General features: G+C 43.2%; 1 protein-coding gene across 3 annotated transcripts in view; it reads right to left on the bottom strand.

Moving 5' to 3' along the window:
- Positions 1-1,428: 1,428 nt before the first annotated feature.
- Positions 1,429-25,191, bottom strand: part of ADAMTS17 (ADAM metallopeptidase with thrombospondin type 1 motif 17) — a 165,392-nt gene continuing 141,629 nt past the window's right edge. For all 3 annotated transcript variants that reach the window (XM_085588932.1, XM_021552577.4, XM_085588933.1), the window contains 4 exons: positions 24,750-24,954; positions 20,562-20,714; positions 7,839-8,016; positions 1,429-5,730 (listed from right to left, as the gene is read on the bottom strand). In XM_085588932.1, coding sequence (XP_085445058.1) covers positions 5,579-5,730; positions 7,839-8,016; positions 20,562-20,714; positions 24,750-24,954 — 688 coding nt within the window. In that variant the 3' untranslated portion in view covers positions 1,429-5,578. The remainder of the gene's footprint in view (positions 5,731-7,838; positions 8,017-20,561; positions 20,715-24,749; positions 24,955-25,191) is intronic.

A 25,191-nucleotide genomic window follows, 5' to 3' on the forward strand; every position in this document is an offset into this window, starting at 1 on the left:
AGACTGGTGAGCTGCCAGTGCTCTCCAGGTGAAAAATGAATGTTTTCCTCCATCCCAGATCACATGGAGAGCAGCATCCCATCCCTGACAACATCAGAAGTGTGAATGCATGGAATGTGAGCATATCTTCTCTGCCTGGAACTCCACAGCACACTGGTGTTTGCACTGACACTCTCCAGCAAGAAGAAAACATCCCTTTCCCCCATGGAAATGCTCCATGTGGTGTCGAGGAAAGCACAAAGGAAGATTTGGTTTTCACTCTACCAGAGAGCAAAGTCCTCAGTGGTACTCTGTGAACATAGGGCTGATGTGGGGATAAAGTGTGCCACATTTTGGAAGAAAAATTCCTTCCAGAGCAAGCAGGGTGCTGCCAGCTTGCTGAAAGAGACAGCTGAGGCTGCTGTGGACACCAAGAGAGTGAGGGGAGCAGGTGGAGTTGGTGGAGGCAACTCCAAGGAGTGGAGATTTTACTTTCCTCCTGATCCTTCTGTGCCACAGCACCAGAGCCATCTGACCCCACCTCATCTGACCTTGGCTGAGGCATCTTAAATAAAAAAAACAACTGAGCTCACAGGGAAGGGCAATGGTTTGGGTAGAAATGGGGATTAGGAATTAGAGAAAAACAGCAAACGGCTACATGTAAAATAGGCAAAGTAAGTATATAATCCTACTGGATTTATAGGAGAGATATTGGCACATACCAGGAACATTTCAAGCCAAATGTATGACAGCATTCCTTACACCCCTCCCACCCACTGCCATAGCCCTGCTTAATGCAAAGCCCTTTGGCTTCCCCAGGCTTAGAGCTAGGTTTTATTGTTCAAACAGGTCAACAATTGCAATCAGATGTTGACTGCAGGCACGACACAAACATGATGATGTGTTAATGTACAGCACCACTTGGATGGAGTTTCTGCAGTGTTGCTGTGTCCTGTGCAGGGTGGCAGCTGGGCTGGATCTCCCAAGGCTGCCCTGGAAGCCCCTCGGTGTTGTGCCATGAATCCCGTGTGAGATCAGCAAATGAGCTCTGTTATTGAAGTATAAACTCCATTTCTGGAAATCCCTGTGGGAGGAGGGCTCTCACACCAACTCTGCTTTGGTTTGCTATAAAATCAGAGAATCATTTGGGTGGGAAAAGACCTTTAAGATCATCAAGTCCAACCCAGCACTGGCAAGTCCAGCACTCCACCATATTCCTGGGTTTTTGAGGCTGCTTTAGAAAGACGCTGCTCCCACCTCCAAGTGCCCTTTTAGCAGGAATTGAGCTGGAGTGGGATACAGATGATGGCATCTTTGTAAGGCAGGCTGGGAGAGGACCCTACAGGTGTACCTGACTGCAAAATCAACCTTCACTGTGCTGGGGGGGAGCTAACAGTACAAAAGATTCTGGCTAATGCCTACAACAAAGACATCCAAAACACATGGCACTGAAGTAATTCTGTTTATTTCACACCAGGGGAGAGTGCAGCTAGGTTATGCAGATACCTTCCCAATGGATGGGATTGTTTTGCTCCAATATAAATTTCCACATGCTCAGCACTCTTCATTGTCAGGGGATGCCTGTGGAGCTGCTGCTCCCTCCCAGCTCAGGCACAGCAAGAACAACCTTCCCCAAAAGCACTCTCAGAAGGAGAAGCTCCCCCTCCCCACAGCCTGCCCAGGCACACACAGAGATATCCCAAACACAGCCTGGCATGCTCTTCCCAGACAGGAATCTTCTACTTTGTGTCCCTGACCACAGACCTGGCAAGGCATCATTCAGCTGTTAACATCCCCATGCTTTATTTTGCAACCTGACCAGGACAAGACCCATCATTTCTTGGTTTGTTAGCACACTGAGAACTCTGAGGTGACAGAATTTTACTGCCAAATGACTTTTACACCGACCACAGCAATTAAACAGTTGGCTTGGATTTAACCAAATCCCAGTCTCAGTCCAGTATTACACAGATGCATAATGTATCATTTACAGCTTCACTCATTTCTCTTAATTTTCATGCTTTGGGTTTGCTTTGTATTTTTGTTTCAAGTTCAGAAACCTTAAAGTTGTTATGGAAAAAATAAAATTTATTATTCAAAATATTCAATTTGTTAAAAATGGAATGATCCCCCCCCCTTTTTTTTTTTTTGGCTTTAATTTACAACTGGTTCCTTTAAATTTGACTGTTTTTTATCTTTTTCTATTTATAACCAGCACCAAGAAGAAAATTACCATGGATACAGTACATATGCAAATTAGCTAATGGAAAAATATATACATTTCACTCTGTAATGAGAAAACTTAAATGATATTATTGCCATGGAGAATATATCCCTGTATTATAATAAAATATCAAGCAATAATCGACTGCTAAGATTCTTTTCCACTGACAAAAAATAGCACCATACATGAGATAGTGAGAATCTACACTCAATAACACAATTGTGCAACTAGAAATGTACAGTACTTTAGTAACAGTACAGAGTATTGTTTACAATATGAAAATACCACCACTGTAATCAAAAGAGCATCAATTGCTTATGAACAACTAAGAAAAGTATTGTTGTAGATACACTGAAACAAACAGCTTTTCTTTTCACCAGAATGTGGGAACTGAGGGCAGAGCATAGTTGTGACTTTATTGTAAAGCTCCTATAAAGTGATAAAAAGCAGAAGTGCAGGAATATTGGACAGAATTAGATTTTTTTTTTTTGTTATTAGTTTTCTGGCTGTTATGTGATGGGGTGGTTGTCACCATGTGAAGTAAGAGAACTGAATAAAATTGAGCTGTGTTGTGCCATCAGTTCTTAAAAATGTTGGGGAGGTTTGATTATAAAAAATAAAAGGTTGATGCATGCTAATCTGTGAAAGCAAGTGAGGTGATTTTTTCTGAGTGCTCATACAGTTGAAAAAACTCCTTGTAAATTCCTGTTTCTTGAGGTAGGACCCAGAATTTGGACCTAAGTGTCTGTTGGGTTCAGAACCCAGCAGGCTGGGTGAGGCCAGAAGTCTAACCAGCCCAGCACCCTGTCCTGGCCAGTGGCCAGTAGTAAATTATTACTAAAAACCACAAAACCTAAAACCCTTCCTCTCCTATGTCCTACCTTTTGCCTAGAGAGGGTCACAGATCAGCACCAGAAGGAAAACGTTCCTGCTGTGGAGAAGCACCTTTGATTCCCAGCAATGATAATTCACACAATTCTGCCAAGGTAACAGAGAAAATGTTGCCCGTGAGAAGAAAAAAAGCAAATCCCAAATGGAATGAGGGGTGTCAGGGGACTCGGGGGTGGCTGTGGGGGCAGCAAGGACAGTCCTGGTGTCACTGCAGGCTAAGGGGGAAACACCACTCTGAATTAAGAACATAAACCAGGTCCTCTGGGCTCTGTCTGATTTCTTGGAACTGTCTCATCAGCAGTTCTTCTACGTGTTAATTTGCCTTATTGAGTATCACCTGGTATTGTCCAAATCTTCCCTGTCACCCCTGCCAGCAATTTTCCCTTGATTACTTCTTAAGTACTTACACAACCTCCCTGCTGGGCAACAGGGGGGTAATAACAGAAAAAGGAGGTCTAATCCCGATTATAAATTGCAAAAAAAAAAAAAAAAAAAAAAAAAATCCAGTATAACAAAAACCAAGCTGGAATCATTTCCCTGATAGAGAAAATCATCTGAGGCATTGGAAAGCAGATCTGTTTGAGACAGGCACTTGAGGAAAAAAGGTGTGCAAATGTGCCCTTGTGCATCAGGCCAGCCCTGGTGCACACACACTCATTTGCACACTCACAAGCACAGATGTAAATGTGAAGCACACACAGGGTCTGTTGATGAACATTATCTCCCTGTGCTTGAAAAAGTTAGCCCTTATTAAAATGCTAATAGGTTATTCCAGTGAGGTCCTGGATATGGAAAGAATGGTACTAAGCAAAAATTGCTTTAAAGACATGTTAGGTGCCAAGAGTCTTTATCCTTCCTTGCATTGACAAAAAGAGACAACAGCAACAAAGACAACCTGGGGCCAGGTGAGAGCTGCAAGCCAGCCTGGCCCAGGGGCTGGGGGAGCAGCTGGGCTTGGTTCTGTGCTCAGCTCCAAGGAGTCAAACAGTCCCACGCAGCTCTAGAGAGAGCACAAAGCTGCAATTATCCAGAGGGCTCTGTTCCTGTCACGAGGAGGGGGCTGAAACTCAACCACAGCCTTGGGCCCTGGCAAGGGAATGAGCCTTGTTGGAGCAAGATGTGACAGGGAGACACTGATGAGTGTGACAAGGGAGGGGACAAGCCCTGCTCTGGGCAGAGCTCCTGTTTCAAGTCTCACATCACAGAGAGGAGTCTGGTTTAAAGTGCAGAGACATGGCAGAGGGTATTGTGTGTGCAGCACCTGCAAGTGCTCTGACAGCACCAAACCTGGCAGCACCACAGAAGTGACACAGGGAGCATTCAAAGACAGCAGTGGAAGTCTGAGCCCTTGGCTTCCCACAAGCTCCAGGTTACAGTTTGAATGTCTTGTGTCCCTGGCTACTTCTGGTTACTCCAAAAGCTACATAACCTCAGCTGTGTAAAAGAGCCCAGAGATAGAAAACACCTGCTCTGCTCCCCACTACATCCTTTTCATAAAGATTGTTCCAAATTCAGTTTCTGTTCCAACCCTCTCCAGTTTCACAGTCCTCTTATAAGAACCAACAGTCTCATTATCTGATTGACTTCTAAAAACTGGAGAGAGCTTAGGCCAAGCAATCCCTCAGTGAGCTCTACTGGATGAAATGATTTCTGGCTTCTCCCATCTCATGTAAATGGTTCTTGTTTAAAAGTAACTATCTATGGCTGTTAATAAGCTTCCATTTCATTAAGCTCAGAGAAAAATTAGGTTTCATAAAAGAAACTCTATTAATTCTGGGGAAAACATAAAGAGGATTGTTTTTTAAAATTAGAAGGAAAAGCACCCCCTATTAGTGGCTCTAAAAATATGACTTGGAATGTTGTATATAATTGTACTGAGTTTTCTATAGGAAATTCAGAGATGTCCATCCTCTGCTATCAGTTTTCACAAAAAAAAAAAATCCTCTTTTACAGAAAATCCTCTCTTTAACTAAACCTTTCATTTATGCATGTCTCTCCAAGCCCACTCTGCAGTGGGATAACTGCTGGGATTTGAAAACAAAAGATAAAAGCCAAGATTAAAAGATTAAGTAATGTCTCTACCTTTGCTGAATTATTTTGCTAGAGGCCTTCCTCCATGGAGGTACCCATAACCTTATCCAATCTAATCACTTTGCAACTCTTGTCCTTTTCTTTAATGGTTGCAAGCCATCCAGTGGCTGGTGATTTAATATATTAAAAAAGCCTTAACAAAAAATGTGAGGATGTCAAAATATTCAGAAATTATTGGCTCCTTGAGATGACCCTTTCTGTGTGGTTTTTTTTAAGGTGGATGGATAAGCAGATGACTTTGGTATCCAGTCTGTAGGATTAGTTTCAAGTCTCACTGGCTGTGCTTTGGGATCCACCGCGCTGTAGCAACTCATGAAGTTCCAGTACTCAGACCTACTAGTCTGTGATTTACATACAAACAGCTGGAAGACTCTAAGGAGTGGCACAGGTTCATTAACTCTTCTGCTGCATCTTGTTTGCATAAAAGTCTCTGCACGTCTGGCAGCAGCGCTGGTACCACCGCATGTCCTGGCACAGGTTCTTCTCCCGGATCACCCTGCAGTACACTGTCCACTGGTCCCCCGTGCACTTGTAGGTGAGGGCAGCTTGGGAGGAGACAAGAAAGGAGAAACTGCCAGATTAGCCAGGGAACAGCACTGCAGGTGTGACCAAAAGCCCTGCGCCCGAGGGGAGGGAGGGCCACGCTCGCTGCCGGCACTGGAGAGCAGGTGAGGTTCTCTCTGCCAAAATATCGGGCTCTTGGAAGTGCTTCCTTCCTTCCCTGACATGAATGGGGGGTGCAAACCTCCTCCTGTTGCACCTGTTTTGTCTCAGAGGCAAACAGGCCTGGATGAACAAAACACCCAAAGATGCAGCCCAGATTTAAGGCCATGAACTCCACACTGCAGTCAATGGGATGGAGATGAATAAATCATACACCTGGCAAGAACACCCAAGACAGACCTTATGAATCTGAGATGGGAGAGTTCACATAATAGAAACTAAGCCACAAACAAGGCCAGGATTAATATTTCAGAGGTCCAAGGTCCCTCATAGTTTGTGAAGGAAGACAGGAACGAAATGACACGATAAATCCCTCTGAATGTGTCATCAGTAAGAGATGCTGGACACAGACATAAAAGCCAGGTGAGGTGAACTCCACATTTAGATATTTTTGGAAATGTTATCCAAGACAAGAAACCATTCTGAAGCAGGGACAAGGCAGCATAGGGTCTGTAGACTACTAGAATTTTTTTCTTATTTTCTTTTATTGCTTCCATTGCAGAAAACAGAAAATTCTGTTTAAAGATAATCCAATTAGAATTGTTTATAAGCAAAAAGAGCAAAACAATGATATGTCTTTCCACTAATATCATTGTTTCTGGCCCTGGTGATTCCAAGCCTGGATTAGAAACAAAAGCATCCCAAATTGCTTGCAGATTATTTTCAGCAGAGACTTGAGCCTCCTCAGTCTTCTAAACACATGAGCATTTTATTGCTTTGTCCTAAAATGTGAATTAGGATGGATTTTTTGTCTCATCAGTGTATCCAGGGCTTACTTCTCAAATGAAATGTTTTTCTTCCACTATGCTCTTAGTGCTAAAATATCTGGGAAGTACTCTCATACCAAAAGAGGATAGAAACCCCTCAGCATGAGTGCATTTGCAAGAATGAAAGTCCCCATTTTCTCTTAAAACATCTGGTAAACTTTGGGGAACAATTTCAGTTCAAAAGCTTTAAGTCCAGTCCAAGTTTAAGCGTTATTTAATACTGGACAGCACCATTAGAAAATGGTTCTCTATTATTTAGCAGCTCTGTGTTTTCATGTGTGTTAGAGGTTTCTTAGCCTCTAAGATCAGCTTTAAGCTCAGCTGTGACAGAGGAGGCTGCTCTTTCTGGTAACCTCTTTGTGTTTACAACCCAGCCTCTTCTACCAAAAGGGGACAGGAAGCACTCATGAGGCTGGGTCAGTGTAGCCAATGCCTTAATTTGGCTTCATCTTACTGGTGATTATGTGTGAAATGTAAAGAAACCAACTTGGTTCTTCGAGCTGTGGTGGAACACACAGGGCTGAAGTTTGGAAAAATATATATTTAGTATATTTATATTTTTATCCCCTTATAAACCAATGTGGAAAATCACGAGATCCCCACAAATTTGTATTAACAGAGGCATTCTTAACTAGTGTGATGTCTTAAATACACTGTTAGGTGTTTCAGGAGACAGATGGTTATCACCATATTCTCTTCCCAGCCAGGGACACAAGGAACGCAGGGAAGGTGAGGAGGAGGACAGTGACAGAAACCACAGGGTCAGAAAGAGGCTGGATGCTCTCCTGCCCCTCTGGACAAATCAATCCATCAAAGCACCTGTCAGGGTCACGTATTTTCTTGGGACACAATGAATAAATGATCCTACTTCACACTCACTGCAGCACAGGCAGTGTGTGGAAGGGTTTGTGGTGGACAAAGATGGACCTGCCAGTTCACTCACCTGTGATTGATCAATCAATCAGTTAATCCAATCAATCACCCACCATTTGTGAGTTCCTGGTGCTCTGCACCTGGGCACAGCCTGAAGCAGGGCTCAGACAGGACCTACCCACACCAGACCTTCAGGCTGGAGTCTGGCTGAGCCTCTCCTGATTTCTGGCCCTGGACAATCACTGCAGCCCCCTGGGCAGCTGGCACCTTCCCCCAGGCCCCCGACTCACCGAGCCTGGGCGAGGTGATGGTGTTGACGTTGATCCTGTCGTTGCAGACCTCCTGGTGGCACTGCCTGTAGGCCGCGGGCTTGGCCAGCGCCGGGCACTCGCTGCCGTGGCGCCCGGTCACTTTGTGCATGCACTGCACCACGCGCGACTGCAGCCCCTTGCCGCACGTCGAGGAGCACTGCAGGAGAGAGCACACTGAGCACAGAGCTCCCATGCCACAGCACAGCAAAAGTCACTGCCAGAGCAGGGGGTGCAGCCACTGTGCTGCTGAGGGCTCGCAGCTGGGGCACCGCGGCAGCCAGGGATGCTCCGTGTGGCTGCTGCCTTGTCCATGATGGTTTTGCACCTCTGTGAGCAGAGGAACTCACCTGGCACAGGGAAGGAACTTGTTGTCTTTCTGCCCTGAGTTCACCTACTCTGTCATCTGTGGAGGCCCATGGGGTTCGAGAAGGTAAAAATGCAATTCCCCCCACCAGTCATGAAGAGGCAAAGCTGAAAAATGTGTAATGCTTAATTATGAACCAGCAGCTTCCACCTCCCTGAGAGGGACCCGGTGGTTCTTGGTTTAAAAGCCTTCTCCAGGACTTGGATGGTCTAACAAGGCTTCCTCCACAGACAGGATGACCACAGCCAGGCACTGACATCAGATAAATCCCAGGATTACAGCAGAGGCTGGCAGCTCCTGAGTGCCCAGACCTCTGAGCTCTGTTCTGGAGAGAACGCATCAGGTATTCCAGTATTCACTCCCATCAATCCCTGCTAACTGTCTGGCACTTGCCTGTCCTCCTGGGAGCAATTGCAAATTGTACTCATGAGTTTTGGCTGCTATTAGCCAGGAGGCCCAGCCTGTTCATATGTTCTCTTTGTTGTCATACAGGCAGAGTCCCTCCCTCTCCCTCCCTCTTCCTCTGGCCCAGTCACTCGTGATTTACAATGTCCTACTTGCACGCTGTTCAATTTTAATAAAGCAAACACAGTGAGCACAGGGAGGTGCAGCAGCTGGAGTCAATAAAAGAACCTTGTATTTAACATAAAGAAACAATGGCTTGCAAGACTTGGGTAAGATTCCTGTTTGTGCTAAAGCCACACACAAGCAAACAATGGGGGAGAGGAGGAGGTGAGGGAAAGCCCAGGAGGTATTAACAGAATGATGTAAAAAAAGGTCATGTTTTCTGTCCTCTGCTGTTTCTCACCAAAGTCAGGGCATTGGAGCTTTCTCCCTGAAAACCACCATCACCTCAGGGAGGTAATTCTCAAAACAGAGATGCCAAACACTGGAGAGGTTCAGAAGATGGGCATCACTGAGATTGGACTGAAGTCCAGGTACAAATCCTGTGTGTGCAGTGGGGATGCTTGTGAGACCCAGATCCAAGGGCAGAACATGTGGATGCACACAGGCCTCCACTTCTACATCCAAGAGGGGTGAGTACAGCAAAGCTGTGGTCATTTTGACCTGGAAGTATCACAAGAAACCCTTGCAGTTTGGGTTTTTTTTGCTTTACCATCTTATTTCAACTTAGGTTCAACACACCAGTTTATAACAGCTATTTTTACACGTAGATTTTTCAGGTGTTGAATTCACACAAAAAATTTGATTACTGTCAAATAATACCTCAGCAATGGTTATAGCATTTAGGATTATGCTGAATGAACCCTTCCCCTGCCCTATCGTGAGCTATTCCAAAAATCAGGAATTAAAGTCCCTGCTTCAAATCTCCTTTACAATCTGAATTTATGCAGTGAGATCTGGGCACTACATTAGTTTTGTGTGTCCCTCAGCTCTTTCCCAGCACTGAGTGCCCTCAGTGACTTCCACCAGCCTGGAAGCCACTCAGGCATGGCCACTGTATTCAAAGTGAACTGTTTTCATCCTGATAAATGCAACTATTAGGCCCTTCCACTTCACCAGTCAAATGCAACCTTTAATCCTCAGGATTTCAGTGGCACTTTTAGTCTTCACAGTGCTTTACTAATCTTAATCCTCCCCAAACTCTTTGCTTTGGGAGGGGAATTGTACATCCATTTTGCAAACAGAATCACTGTTATCACACAGGCATTAAATTACTCAGGCCATGGACTTCCTTCACATGATTGTAACAGTGAGCCTGAATCTTCTGTCTCTGGCTTTTAAGACAGGGACATGGGGAGAAAGAAGGGAAAAAACAGGGGGGACATGGGGAGAAAGAAAGGAAAAAAGGACCAAACCAGCATTTTTCTCATAAGGTGAATTAGGTTTTCAGGTACCAAGACACAAACACTCACCTACCTTTATCTGTGTCCCTGTCTCTGCATTTGTTAACCAGCAAGGAGGGCAAGCAGTGAAATGTTTTTCCACAGACACTGCCAACTCCAATCCTCAGACAAATAACAGCAGAGCTTTTGCCTGAAGCAGTTTTATTCCTTCTCCTGGGAGACTGGGATCATCACCTATGCTATGCAATTAGTTTTTCACAGCCAGCAAGACAGATTTTAACATCTTTCTCGAACTCTTTAGGGCTTGGCAGCTAAAGGAAGGTTGGACATCTGGCTTATTTTAAGACAAAATTTTCAACTCAGTACTTGGATAGTCTCTTTCCTAGGAATTTCAATAGGAAATAAGAATAGATACAAAATACATACAAAGGGGGGGATTGTTACTCGTGCTGCACTATGAGAAGAGGACATCATAAAAGAGGCATAAAAATCAAACTCCAACAGCACAGCAAATTCCCATAAATACCTTCTCTCCTTCTCTGGACAGCTAAATGCACTGCTAAGGACACTCTGTTCCCAAATGTTTGTGGAACAAGGAACCATATCCACAGAACAATTTTCAGAGAAGACCCTCCAGCAATGTGCCTTCTCTGGGAAGCTGGGGCTGGGACAAGGGGTTGAGCAGAGATGCTGCTGCCAAAGGAAGAAGTGGATTTTCCCTTCCACCAGGCACTGCCAGTGGTGTCACCATCACTAAAATGCATGTGCAAAATGCGCAGGATTTAACCATAATGCCCTAAACTGACAACACAAGCACTGTAAACTGGAAATCCACCCCCATGCAAAGATGAAAGGGTTGCGCAGCACTGTAAAATGGAGGTGGTTAATGAACAGCTACAAAAAGTGAAGCTAATGAGAGCCCCTGTAACTCCCAGTTCAAACACTGCTTAGGAAGGCAAAAGCAAGACAAAAATGCCTGCATTCACATTCTTTGGCAGTAACATGCAAGCCAGTGGGGATATCCAGAAGGAAATAAACTCACAAATTGTCAAGGCAGCAGCTGCATTCAACAGCTTAAAGAAGATTTACTCACTGAAAAACTCTAACCTTAGGAGCAAACTATGATTTTTCAACTGGAATGCTATTTCCACCTTAGGATACTGATATGAAAGCTTGAAATCTAGCAAAGGTGCTGACAGATGTCTAATTGCTTTGAAAGCAAATGCCTCAGGAGAATATTAGGTATTAAAACAGAACAAATTTACAAAAAGCGCTGAGATCTGTCAGGGCCTTCATCAACTCCTGGTCTACAAAAGATAGCCAGAGAAAAGAGGGGGGAATGAAAATGACTTAAACCAGGGCAGGGCTGCTGCTGTGGGCAGCACAGCAGAGTCCAAAGAATTCCTCTGCTGAGGCTTAATGGGGGCTTAATGGGGATACAGATTTACCAGCACAGACACAGGTCTAGGACTCAATGGGATAATGGATCACTGTTGAGGGCTCCTGGGAGGCTGGGATAGATTTCAGACTCCAGGACACCTTCAGAAATGTCACTTTTCTAACCTCCAAGGGATAGATGTAATTATTTTTTTGGTAAGAGACTTTTCCCAGCAGAAGCAGATGCAGGTCACAGCATCCCTCCAGCCAATCCTGAGCACACTCCAGTATGGAGAGGGCTGCTCTGTCAGAGGGAGATCCAGTTCTAGATGACTGTCATAACTAAGCTGCAGGCAAGATAGGCTTTTCTCTTTATTCATCATTTTGCAGTCATCTGATGTTTAAAGATACTGGTTTGTCCCCAGTTTGCTGGAAGTTGCTGAAGCCAAGGATAACACCATGGCTAAAGCTCCAATATTGAGAGATAGAGTCATGCTTTACTGACTTCAGAGTTCAAGTATTCAAGGCGTTAGGGTAGAGTGTTTTTCCCCTCGGGGGTCTTATTTCTTGCCTCTATGAAAGTCAGAAAGAAAGCAAGAGAAGTTCCTATTAAAAACATTCTAACACAGCATCTGAGATGAATGACAAAGGTCCTGTAATTGCTCCCTTCCCGGGACCTTAATAGCACACACATGTGTGCTGTGAAAGCCAGTGCTCCACACACCTTCACATCAGGCTTTTTATGAGGATCACTAATTTAAACCCCATAGTTCTAGCTGAAAAGCAGTGTGCAATATGCTTTCATAAACACCAGGTCAACTTTCACCATGGCATCATGCTAAAGAAAGAAATATCTGTCTTTTCACTGATAAGATCTAATTAGCCCAAAGCAAACTGTAAGCTGTTTTTCAAGCTTCCTTGTTCTTTTATTTTCTTTTTTTTTTCCTTCTTTTTGAACCCCAGATCTGTAAAAGAACATATCTGGTCTTGCTTACAACAATCTTTCATTTGGAAACTTTTGTGAAATGACTGATTTGTTTAATTTAGCCAGGAAGAAAAAAATGCATACCCTTCTGACTCAGTATGGGAAGAAACAATAAATTATGGCAGCAAATGCTCGTGGCTGATGTGACAGTATCTTAGCAGGAAAAGAGAAGCAATTTTTGCGAACTGCCTACAGCTGTACTTTCAAACTGCACAACCCCAAGGAACAAGACCTGACCAGCACATCCAGCATGTCTTACTGCATAATTAAGCTTGGCTTTGCTATTCTGAAAAGTTCCATTGTGTACAGAGTTCAGACATTAAAGGCTGAACACATGAATATTCTGGGTAGTGACAGTGCCCGTAAAGTACTTGTGCAGTGGAGCCCAGGTGGATGCTGATGAGAAAATGCCATTTAATCCAATATTCCAATCATCAGAATTTACTTCTCACAAGATTCAGCAGGTCACCTACTGCACTTGTGCCATGGAAGTGGAAATACTACAGACCTTATTCCACCAGGACAGCTGCAAAGACCTGATGGTGAAAAACACCTAATGCAAAAGGCATTATCAAGGTAATTTTAAATAGCTCCAGTAGTAATGGACAACTATGGGATCACAGAACTCAGGTCAGGCTGGATGCTGGAGAATCCCTCCTGTTCCCTCGGAACAGCGAGCTGCTCCTGCTGAGCCAGGCTCTCTGGGCTCACATGAGCTCTATTCCCACACCAAATGTTATCCTGAGAGGACATCCTGGGAACTGAAGCCCCACTGAATGCCTTATTAGTTACTATTAGTTATTCATCAGTTAATGATCAATGCTCCCCAACGCAGTTTATTAAAATAAAGTAATTAAACTAAGGACTACTTTGGGATTTTTAAATTTCAGCAAGAGGCTGCTTATCTCTCACTCAGTCCTGCCTGAGCCTTTTATAGACATGGAGCTACCCAGCTCTGGCACGTGTGATGCTGGCTAACACTGTTTCACCTCTTTGCACAGTCAGACTGGTACTCATTGCTCCTTAAAGATGTTTTGGGAGTTTGTCACCTTAATGGCTTTGTAGTCATTATAAATCTCAAAAGGTTACTGAAAATACTGCAAAATTACAGCAGTCCCCGCTAGCAGTATGTACATACTGTGTGCTGTAGGTATTCAAGGGGAAAATCCTCTTCAGACCAATACTACAGAATTTAAATGGTGAATTACTACTCCCCATATTTTCAAAAACATGATCCTGGACATTGTAAGATCTCACAGTAACTCAGAGAAAATGAATGCCAATACTTGAACAGGCTTGTCTTTCACTCTTTCTCTTTTTTCAGTTTAAAAAACAAGAGTAAAAAAATCACAACATAATTTCATTTCCAATCCTCTGGTCTTGGTGGAAGGCTTTAACTCTCCATCAAAAAAAAATGCACTTAATGGACCAGGCTTTTAAATAAAATATCAAAAAAGAGAAGTTACTCTTCCAGTTAATAAGATCACTGGAGGCTGTATTGGAATATGAGACAAAAACACTGTGGCAGAGCGTGCTGCACTTCAAACAAAACCCTGATCTTTCTCAGTGTTCAGATCAATCTGATCTTTCTGCAGCACATTCTCCTTTGCTACAGAACCTTCACAATAATTTGTACCAGGGATGTTCCCAGAAACTCCAGCAGAGATGAGCTCTGCAATTTGTTGTGCAAACAAGAAGCAGTTTGAAAGGCACAAACAGGACTTGGTTTCTGCAATGCCCAGGGGAAGGACATGGCCAGCAGTGCAGTCAGCATCTCCTCCTTTTCCATGCCCAATTCCACTGGGGCTGGCTCTTAGCCCAAGCCTAGGCACAGGCTCAACCCTGTTTTAGTGCCATGTCCACCTCTGCCCACAGCTAAAGACCTTCCACAGATGTGGGGACAGGCAATCACAGAGCAGAAGGGTGAGACTCATCTTACTCAAGCCCTGTTCAAATTCAAGGCTGTCCCTGGCTGGTAAAATCAATTTTGGGCCATTTGATCTCATCTCCTGTAGGGAGGGGTGTTTTGAGATTTAGCTGTTGGCAAGAAAGGCTCTGGTTTGCACATCAGTGATCATGTGCCAGAGGCACAAACCACAGGGAACCACAACTCAGAGCAGTCATGGGGCAGGACTTAGGTCTAGGACAGATGCTCTGGCTCCTGGCCATGTCTAGGACCACAGAAGCAGGGAATTTGACTACTAAAGCTTGTTGGATCCTCTCCTGTCCCACCCAGCTCTATCACCTTCTGGAGAACAACTGATGTGCACCAGTGAGGCCTGTGAACAACTTTCCAGTGTTGCTGAAGGATGTGAGGAGCCATAAATCACAAAGCTGATCAGTGGCAGAAAGGGTCTGTCAGCTTTGATGTGCCACTGCAGTTTTAAGCTACCACCTCTCCTGCAGTTTTCTCTCAATCCAACAAGAAAAGTTATTTTCTCCAAGGTAGAAGAAGATGAACTTAGTTCTGACCTTTATGAAGAATAACCAAGCTGTCCATAGCTTATCATAAACAGATGTCAGGTCAAGCCATGAATTTGTAATGAATGTTAGAACAAAGGGCAGTTTTGCTTCTATATTTGTAACAGCTTTGAATACACCTCTCAAACCACAGCTGTCGTTGATTTACTCTTCTTATTATGTAATATGAATTAATCATTAAAAATGAGGCACATAGAGGATTTTGTTGATGTTCCCAATCATTTGAAGCTTGGAAAATATGCCTTCCTGGCATTGGGAGATTGTATTTTTGGAAAAAAAGCCCCAAAACCCAACATGTTTTTTGGTGTACTGCAAGGCTGGGGGTTTATCTCTCAGAGAGTAAGACCTCCTGTAATCCTGCCAAAACAATTAATTTGCAATTACAAATCCTTGTTACCACCCACTGTGATGAATGACTGCTGATCATCAGTGTGAAGCACCTCAATGTCTGGCCCAAAGCCAGTATTTTTCTTACAGGAAATTAGATTCTTTTCTCCTCTCCCTACTGTTAATGTCCTCCTGGAATGAGAATCCACCTCCAGCATTTCACAGGCTCAGCAAGTTCTGTAAAGGAATTGGCAACACTTGATGCCCAGGGAGGGCAGGTGGCTAAGGGTGATTTTGCAGACGTGCTTTATCACTATTGACATTATTTGGAAATAAGAATGTTGTTTAACATTACACTTTGCCAAGCTGATCCTTACTGATGCCTTCCAGTTTCTGGAGTGTTCAATCTCTCTGAATCCAGTGAAAGCTGTGCCAGGTGGTTATACAAGATGTGAAGTAGTAGAAATAGATTTTTCCTCTGCTTTCTCTGCTAACTGAAGCCCAACACAGATTTGCTTTCTCCTGAGAGCACAAATCTGTGATGGTTCCTACCCAAGACCCAAAGATTCTGCACAGCCCACCAGGTCAGATCCTGCCGTGCATGGCATTGGCATAAACCTGCACTAACTCAAGTGCCTGAATTAATCTGGGTTTACCCTCATGTAAGAGAGACTGATATCTGACCCAGTGTGCTGAGTGAGATCCTTGGCCTGTGGCCAGTGGGTTGTAGGGAAGAATGAAAGACAGTTACCCTGGATTTACACTGGGTTATCTGAGATTAATACAGGCCTTAGTATTTACAGAGCACCTACTGTAACTGCAAAGAAAAAAATATGGCAAAGCCAACATGCTACAAGGCCTCTATGTGTCTTTCTTCTTCTAAAACTCTTTTCATTGGGCTAGGTAATATAATAGGTTAATGAACTAAATTGTTGCCTCAGGGACAGAAGTTTTATATTTAAACTTCCACCCACAGAGCTGAAAATACCGCTTGTGAAAGTCAGAGCTAACGATGGAGCTTGTGTGTCTGGCTTGTAATTCCACCTTTCTTGATACAACACCAGTGAAATGGAGAATAGTAAAAAAAATGAAACTGGGAGCCCTGAACCATTCTGTGCTATTGGCTCCATATACAGAACTTTAGTCAGGACAGAATTTGAGGCACATGAAATAGAGAAACAATTAAGTAAAACTGGAAATAAAGAAAATTCCATAAAAATCTTGTGGAGAATTGCTCCTGCTATATAACCTTGCCTCCTCAGTCACCAGGCAACCTTAGAAGAGTCCAAGGCACAACTGGAGGAAAGGAACTCCTAAAATGTAGCCTTTGCCTGTACAAAATTAAAAAATTACTAAGGTTGGAAAAGACCTCCAAGGTCAAGTCCAGCCTTTGACCAAACACCACCTTGCCCACTAAACCCCAGAACCTGAGTGCTAAGTGCTGAGTACTAAACTAAGCACCTGAGTGCCACATCTGCTTGGTTTTTGAGCACTTCCAGGGATGGTGACTCCACCACTTCCCTGGAGAGCCTGTTCCAATGCTTAACCCCTCTTTCAGTGATGAACATTTCCCTAATATCTAACTTGAACCTCCTTTGTGCTATCTCTGGTTGTCTGGGAGAAGAGCCTGGCCCTCACCTCAACACAACCGCTTTGAGGTGGTTGTGGAGATAATATGGACTCCCCTGGGCCATCTTTTCCTGCCTTCTGCTGGAGCAGAAGGGGAGAGAGGTGAGGACATGGGGCAGCCTCGGGTGGCTGAAAAGCAGCCCCTGCTGCTCACCTTCAAGCACAAGATCTGTGTCACCACCACAACTCGCCAACACCTCCAGCTCCCCACATCACCTGGGACACGTTTGCAGTGACTCCAACACCAGGTCCAAGTCCTGCAGCTGCTCCTTCCAGCACAGCCTGGGGCAGGGAATGGTGTGGAGCTGGGTTGTGTGTCCTGCTCAGCTCCCCAGAGAGCCACACACATAAAGACATGCTCTGTTCTTGCAGGAATGTAATCCTCGATGTAAAGTTTGTCAGCAAAAATATAATTCACTGTGAAAGAATGGACTACTGTCTTGCTAAAGCATCAAGAGGCACTTTTTCAGCAGTCTGGGAGTCTGAGGCAAGTGTTGGGAAACTGAGCAACCTGTGTTTGTTCCTCTGACCAGCACAACTACAACAAAAATGTAAAAATGCTTCCAGTGCTAGAACATTTAACAGCTCAGATTTCAAACAAGGAGGAACTATTTCAAAGCAGAACGACTGTATGAGATGTTTGTTTCTTTAACTGAATGCAAACTGGATGTGGAATTTCCTCTTGGAAGAAAGGACTGAATGGGAGATGGCTTGGACTCCCTTTTGTATATTGCATCATGTACAAAAAAGGATGATATAATGAATTGCAATTCTGAAGAATCCAGGCAAAAATAAAAAAAAAATATTTCAGGTTAACACCTTCAGTGGGTCTTGCATTGTGCAAATCATGTTTCTATTAGGTTTGAAGACTCTGGGACCAGAAGCAGTTTAGTTATGAAACTTGTATCACTCATGCTGAGATAAATACTAAAAATAATACTTATATCCCTTTAATAATGGGTTTAAAAGAGAAGTGGCAGCAGTGTAGAGAAGCTGAAAGTTTAGTAGCAGTGGCAACAGAGGTCTAGTAGCAGAACAAGTCTCTGTCTTTAAAATTCCAGTCCAGTGGGTTAATCTCAAGCACTGGACTAACAAAGGAAAGCTCAGAGCCATTTAAAATAACTTTACAAACCTGGCCTTGTGTGTTCACAAAGTGAACTGGATATATCAGTTTCTTGTGCAATACTTGAAACATGCTGCAAATATATTAAGAATATACAAACATAACAATTAGCTCCAAATGCTTTCCAAAAGCTACAAGACACAGCAAGGTGGTCCTTGCTGCAAATAAACCTGAGAGAAAATGGGATAAAATCCTTCTTCTCTCAGGCATGGATAATGGCTACAGAGCTGTTGCTAAGGCCAGCGGATGAGGTTTGGCTTGTGGGTGTAAGTCTCAGTTCAGCATGGCCTCATCTCCAGCCCTCACCTCTTTTACATGGGAGCTGAGAACTTAAAATCACAATTTGTCTGGGGTAGGTGTGGAGATTTTACTGCTGCCAGGAGCTCCTTAGGGAGCTGAACCATCTCCTCATGCACAGAGTCTGTGTCAGACAGAGTCCACAAATACTGCCACTACTAACACAAAACCAACACTGTCATACCACCCAAACAGCCTGCTTTATTTACAAGTTGTATCTGGACTTGACTTTTAAAATGAGGTTTTCCCACTCTCTTACACGACTTCCCAGCATCTTCAAAGAGGATCTTGGTTTGGGAAATTAAGGATCAGTGGCCAAGTCACCAGGCAAGCTGTTTGCACATAAAGCATCAAGGCCCATTATTTTAATCTGTGATAATTACCACTGTTAGTTAAATCGTGCTTCCCTGATGGTTCTCAACAATAAGCAACAAATGCGCAACACATTAATTGCACTAAGTTGTTGCTTGTTCTGAGATCAATTTGTATTAACAGAAAAAGTTTCCATCTTAGTCAGCAAAGCTCTCTCACAGTGACTTTTACAGGCCTGGGAACAAATGTTTTACAGTGGAATTTTGCCCTGGAAGGATGAATTTTAAAGAGTTCACTGTAGGCTAATGGCAACAGACTTTGTGCTTCTCCTTAAAGGATGAACTGTTTTAAGCCAGAGTTGCTGATAGCTGTAAAGGCTCCCCTCCTAAGTCCAAGCCCTGTATTAAAGCTTCTGGATCCTCATGATGAAAATCCTTCACTCAGGATTTGTGAAGAATTGAATTCCACTTTAAACATTTCAGCTATCTGGGTTTCTGGAACAATACATTTTCTTTTAAGAATTGCACCTACCCTTTTCTAGCAATCTCTACCGCTCAGAGAATAAGAATCTAATTGTGTGACCTAAGTGTCCAGTCAGAATTAACCAATATGTCTAGAATTTTAAATGCTCATTACAAACCAAATCTAAGTCCAAGAACATCCGGCTGGACTCACAGAGGGTGAAATTCCTGGGAAGCAGAGCACTGGCACAAGCTCCCTGCAGACAGAAGCAAGCCACATATGCAACACACAAGCTTTTGTGCCCTCCTGCACAGGATGATCCAGATCCCGAGTTAAGAATCACAAATAACAAGTGATTTTGCACTGATCCTGCCCTGCTCACATGCAGACATTAAACCCATCAAACAACATTGTTTACTGTGACCCATGTAAGACTGCAGTTGTCCCAGCAGTAAGCCAACATCCTTATCAGATTGGAACTGTTCACACAACACTGAACTTTCAATCCACGCAATCAGTGAATACACAGTTATTCAGTTATTTCATATTCCTCCCTATCAAGAGAACCTGGGTCTGTTTGCATGCCAAAATGTTTTAGTGTTCCACAAATAAATAAATAAATAAATAAATAATGTTATTTCACCTGTTAACACATGGAGACTGTTTGTTTTGGCCAGCTTGCAGGGACTCAGAGTGCCAGGTTATGAATAAAATAATGTTCAATACTGTAAACATCTTGTGACATAAATTCCTGGCTCAGCATAAATACAGACACTCTGTATGTGGCAGGTTCTTCCTGCATTCTCCAGCACTGACACCACTAAATTCATGTATCTATGACAAAGTATATACATAATTGTAATTCCTAAAAAAAAAAAAAAAAGCAATCACAGATAAGCCAATTTGCCCATCCTGGGCCTCTGCTTCACTGGATTTTGTTTGCTGGAGTTTGGGTTTTTGGAAAGCAAAATGCAACTACTGTATCCCAGTGGTTTCTGCACATGCCGTACATTCCAGAACAGAAAGTAGGTTTTCTGTTTAAAGAACAGCACAGTTAGAAAGATAAGATAAAACCAAACTGGAATATAATATTGCTGGGAAAATTTAGTCCTTTTTGCAAACACCAAGTCAGTAATGTAAAGGATGCTTTCTGAACAACACTGGCAAGCGTTGAATTTCTCACACTGCCAGGCCTCCTTCCCAAGCAAAACCTCATATTACTTTAAGATCAGAATGCAAATACAGAGCAGACTCTGCTCTGCTTTAATCCACTGCATTCAGGAATTAATTCCACTGATGTCACTGGAGAAACAAAATTCAGACAGGACTGTGAAGGAAAGCTCCAGCCCTGAGGAAGGGACTGATGGTTTTGGCTTTGCCTTTAAACTCAAGCCTTTCTTTCATTTCAGGTGGTTGGAATGAGTCTAGGACTGGACAATGTGTGTAGATCTGAGACTAACCTGAAAACCAGTTAAATCTGTAATAAATATTTAAATTTGTAATAAATATTTAAACACCATGAGGTGTTTGCTGTTACCTTGGACCAGTCTCCTGTTTTCCACTCGTAGCAGCCTGTGTGATCCTCACACTCCTCCTCATCTCTTGGCCTGGTGGCTGCATCACATTTCCCTTGGGAGTTTGTGCACGTCACTGTTCTTTTCTGAATTCCCCTGCCACAGTCTGCTGAGCACTGCAGAAAAACAGGGGTTTTGGTTTTTTGTTACATGGTGCTTAGAAATGATGGCTTTTATGTTGGTAACACAGCTCAGAGGAAAAGCTGGGGTTATGAACACTGAGGAAAATGGTAATCCATAAGGTTTTATTACAATAATCTAAGCCACTCATACATGAGTAATTTGAAAAGCATGATGACTGCTTGTGAAATATTTTACTTATGAAAAATGGCAATTTTGAAAATTAACCTCCTTTCAAAAACGTCAGCTGGTTTTTGGCTAGAATTGGTGCCACTAAATCTTGTGTTGAGGAGCTCCTCATTCATAATGAAGGACACACTGAGATTCACTACACAGAACTGCCACATCCCTTGATGTATCATGGGATACATCAAGGGTGATGAATGGTGGTGTTAAATGTAATTTTAAATTACAGCAGCATGAGACCACTGTTATAAACACATTTCTGTAGTACAGTTTATGCATATCATGGCAAAGTCACAACTCTTACACCTTCTCATGTGAAACACACACATCACATTCACACTTTGATTTGCCATCAGTATCTTAATTCTGAAAAACTCTAACATTTACTAAGTAAGCAAAAACTATCCACAATTTTTTTTTGCCTGGGTTCCATGGAATAGGCTTCTAAAGAGCAGGAATATCTGGTCGCTCACTTGTGATCTTTGACAATGGTTGGAAATTTTTGTTTAATGAAGAATTTGTCTTGATTTTATTGGCTGTACAAGGTAGGAAAAGGACATTGGCACGAACTGAACCCAAATTTCTGTTTTCAATAACCAGTTTGGTAATAGAGCACCTGCTGGCACAGCCACCTGAGTCCTTGTCACCACCCCTGAGCACAGCCAGTCTGCCTGCTCCTCATTCTGATGCCACTGCAGTGGTTAAGAGTGAGAAATTGTCTTGCAGAGCCACTGGGGACAGGTGGGTGGAGAAATGATCTATGTACCAGCTGAGATAAAAACTAACCTCCTCTGGCATGTCAAGTTCTGCCCTTCGGGGGGCCAGCAGGGAAAAGACAGTTGATTTGACACTGAATAAATAGTGCAGATATGAGATATTCTGTGAGGTCTTTTGAACATGTTCCAAGAAGCTTCTCCATCCAGGGGGTCTATGCTGGAAACAAGCGTCAGCTTGATATAAATTACATCACATGGACAAATCTCAGCATGCCTGTCTAACTGTCTTAAAAACACAATCCAGGCAGTTCTGACCTGCTGGCCTTGTTAAGGACATGAATGACAAGCGTTCATGAGCTGGCAAGCAAACAGACATGCCTTTAAATACTTCACAGCACTACAAAGTGACTTCTTCAAAATCTGGGAAACCTTCCACTTAATTTACTGTGTGCTGCTCATGGCGTGGCCCCTTACGGATATAACATCTTTGTAAGGAGCACAATCTATAGTTCTGCTAAGACAGGGGGTGAATTCTTCCCAGCTTTGCAGAATTCCACAAAATGCTTTGCTGGACTGCTCAGAGAACAAGGCTTGGCAGAGATCTCAGGCTGGAGCTCCCTAAATGGTACCTTAAAGCCATGAATTTGCCCCAAGTTTGGTAGACTTTCCCAAATTATGTATAATTTTCCTCAGGCACCAGGGTGGACTCCTCAGGGTTGCACTCGTTCATCTCAAACTACAAAGCTCAATATATAAAAATCTTTGGAATGGTCCAATTTACTTGAAGTAAATCAAGCTGAAGTGGGAGTATTTTTCAAAGTAGGAGAAATTTCTAGGTGGGTTTTACAAGCAAGTCTGGGAAAAACACCAACTGTTTGTTCTTCCCACAGCTTTTAAGTCATTCACAGATTAATACTGCATATACTTTCCTAGACAAAACAGCATGAGCAAGAAGGTTTCCAACAGATCTTTGGTGGTCACATATAAATCACCCTCTTTAAGAGGTTTTTTCCTTTCCTCAAGTCATCTGTTTTCATGAAGAATTTCTTAATACATAGATTTTACAGAGAGTCCACAAATTAATAGACATAGTTTCTGTGTGTCCACTCGAGATCATTAAGTCTTATTTTATTAACAAATTACTTTGTCGGATCCCATGAGGCTTTGCAAAGGAGCAACACAACTTTGCAGTTAAGACACAACTCCTTTATCTGAAGGAAATCCATATTTTTTTCCACTCTATTTCTCTAACAGTAGAAACATTCACCTTCTCCTGACAGTCTCTATTTTTATCATTAAAAATCGGTTGAGCAGTACTTTGTCCAAAACAATCTCAAGTGTTTGGCAATACAAGGGGAACCTAATTTTTTCCACAATGAAGATTGCATTGGAATTTGCTGTGAAAACATACATTTTTGACCAGAGACCAGACATCAGTGCAGTCAACTGTGCTGTATGAGAAAGAAGTTAAAAAAATAGATCAGAAAATAGATTTATAAAATGATACAATTACAGTGATATTTACTCCTCAACATCAGATTAAAATGCTAAGGAATAAAGTGATTACCACTGAAGAAAGTCCTAGGTGTGAGAAGAGTTCACACTGGCAGAGCATCAAATGTGTCCTGGAGTCAACTGAGCTTCATAACAACAGAAATGGGCTAGAATAACAAATTTAAAATCACAAGTGCACAGTTACAGACCCAACAAAAGTAAATAAATGTATCAAAGGAAAAGTAATCCAGCAATTGAAAAAATTATGTAAAAATGTTGTGTAGTTGCAAACGAGTTACATGATCATGGATATGGAAGATTTCCACTGATCTGTAACTTGACTTACTCTATTCCATAAAAGTGAGACAGAAGTACCTGGGATTGTTAACAAAAGACTCAAGGAAAAAAATCCACATGTAAACCAGGTAGGAATTGCACTCTAATCTCAGCTATAAACAGTTCAGCTGGTTTAGCTATAAGAAATAAAGAGGGCATCATCTGAAAGGGGAATGTCTATGACACACAAAAGACCTATCAGACAACTTACTAAAACCTTGGTGTGTATCTTTTGTAACAAAAGAACTCAGAAAGAACATGAATCTCATGCACCAGTGAAGGATCCAGCACCCCACTGAAAGAGAACACTGCTCTCACTTAACCATCACCTCTCTTGCCAAACTAAGATTTCCTGTCCAGGAGGTGCACAATGAAATCCCATTGTGTTTGTGAGGAGACACTGTTCCTCAGGATCCCTTCTGTCTTGAGCTTTGTGACTTTAAAGCACATTTCTAACAATAATATCTAGCAAAAGCTCTTTGACAATGTTTTAAACAGGAGCTCCCTGTTCCAGAGGTGAATAATGAGGAATCCTTCCCACAGGAAGGGCTGTTGCTGGACAGCCAGGCTGGAATGAGGCTGGTAAAGCTGCAACCCTGCACCCAGAGTGAAAGGAGCTCATCACCCAGGTGAGCCCAGCAAACACAACATCAAAGTGAACATGGCATCCTGTAAGGTCTGTTACAGGGTACAAAGTTGCCCTGTACTAGCTGAGTTCTGGTCATAAACTGCAGGCACAATCCCAGATCACTCTGCTGCTAAACAAAACACAGGGTAAATGTCTAGATCTCCCATTATTTATAACAGAAATGCATTCATAACACTTGGGAAAGATTTCTGAACTCTGCAACTACTCTGAGATGCACCTTTTATAAAAAATATAACCAGCTTTTTCTAGTTCCTGGAATTACACGAAAGAAGGCTGGCTAGGGCCCAAAGCCTGCACATTCTCTGTAACATGCAGATGCCTGATAAGCCTGGTATTTCTTCACACCACATTTAAATGGAGCCAGAAGCCCTGGGTTACTGCACTCCTGGCCTCAGGTCAGTGAAATGTTTTTCCTTCTTGGTCAGACTTTTTAGATGGAAAGATACAGTCACTAGAGCATATCTAAACCCTGCCTTACTAATTCATCTGGTCTGGAAACCAAATCTCAGCCCCTCACTGCTCATCTCAACAGATGAGAGCCCTGCCCAGCACTCCAGTGCTGTGAGGATGCTGACCATGAGAACCATGGATTAAGGCCAGTGTATCTAAGCTCTGAGCAGTGTGGCTCCTTTCTGGAGTGAGGTTCCTACCTTTGACCACTCTGATGCTTCCCAGATGGACAGGCAGTCACGTCCCTCACAGCTCTGCACCGTAGCTGGTTTGCTGCCCAGGCAGTAGAGGTCCCTGGTGTTGACGTAGGAGCCGTTCTGCAGCTGATAAACACAAGTGACCTCCCGGTGCTGCACACCCTTCTCACAAGTGGCAGAGCAGGGACTCCAGTGGCCAGTCACCCACCTGGGAAGGAGCCAGAGGATAAATGTTAGCAAACTGTTGGAGTAAAACATTATGCTTCATTTAAAGCCAGTGAGAAATGGGCAGCTCTTCCTGGGTTTGTGGGTGCTCTGATGGTGCTGTGCTGTCGTTACCCTGAGCTCACTGATCCCCTCTGGGAGCTGAAGTGTGTAAAGCAGCAGTGTCAGTATGCAAGGGAATATTGCCTCCTGGCCCCAATACCCCAAACTCTGCATTGCT

The sequence above is a fragment of the Lonchura striata genome, chromosome 10 (assembly GCF_050655825.1).
Source record: "Lonchura striata isolate lonStrDom1 chromosome 10, ASM5065582v1, whole genome shotgun sequence".
Lineage (NCBI taxonomy): Eukaryota > Metazoa > Chordata > Aves > Passeriformes > Estrildidae > Lonchura > Lonchura striata.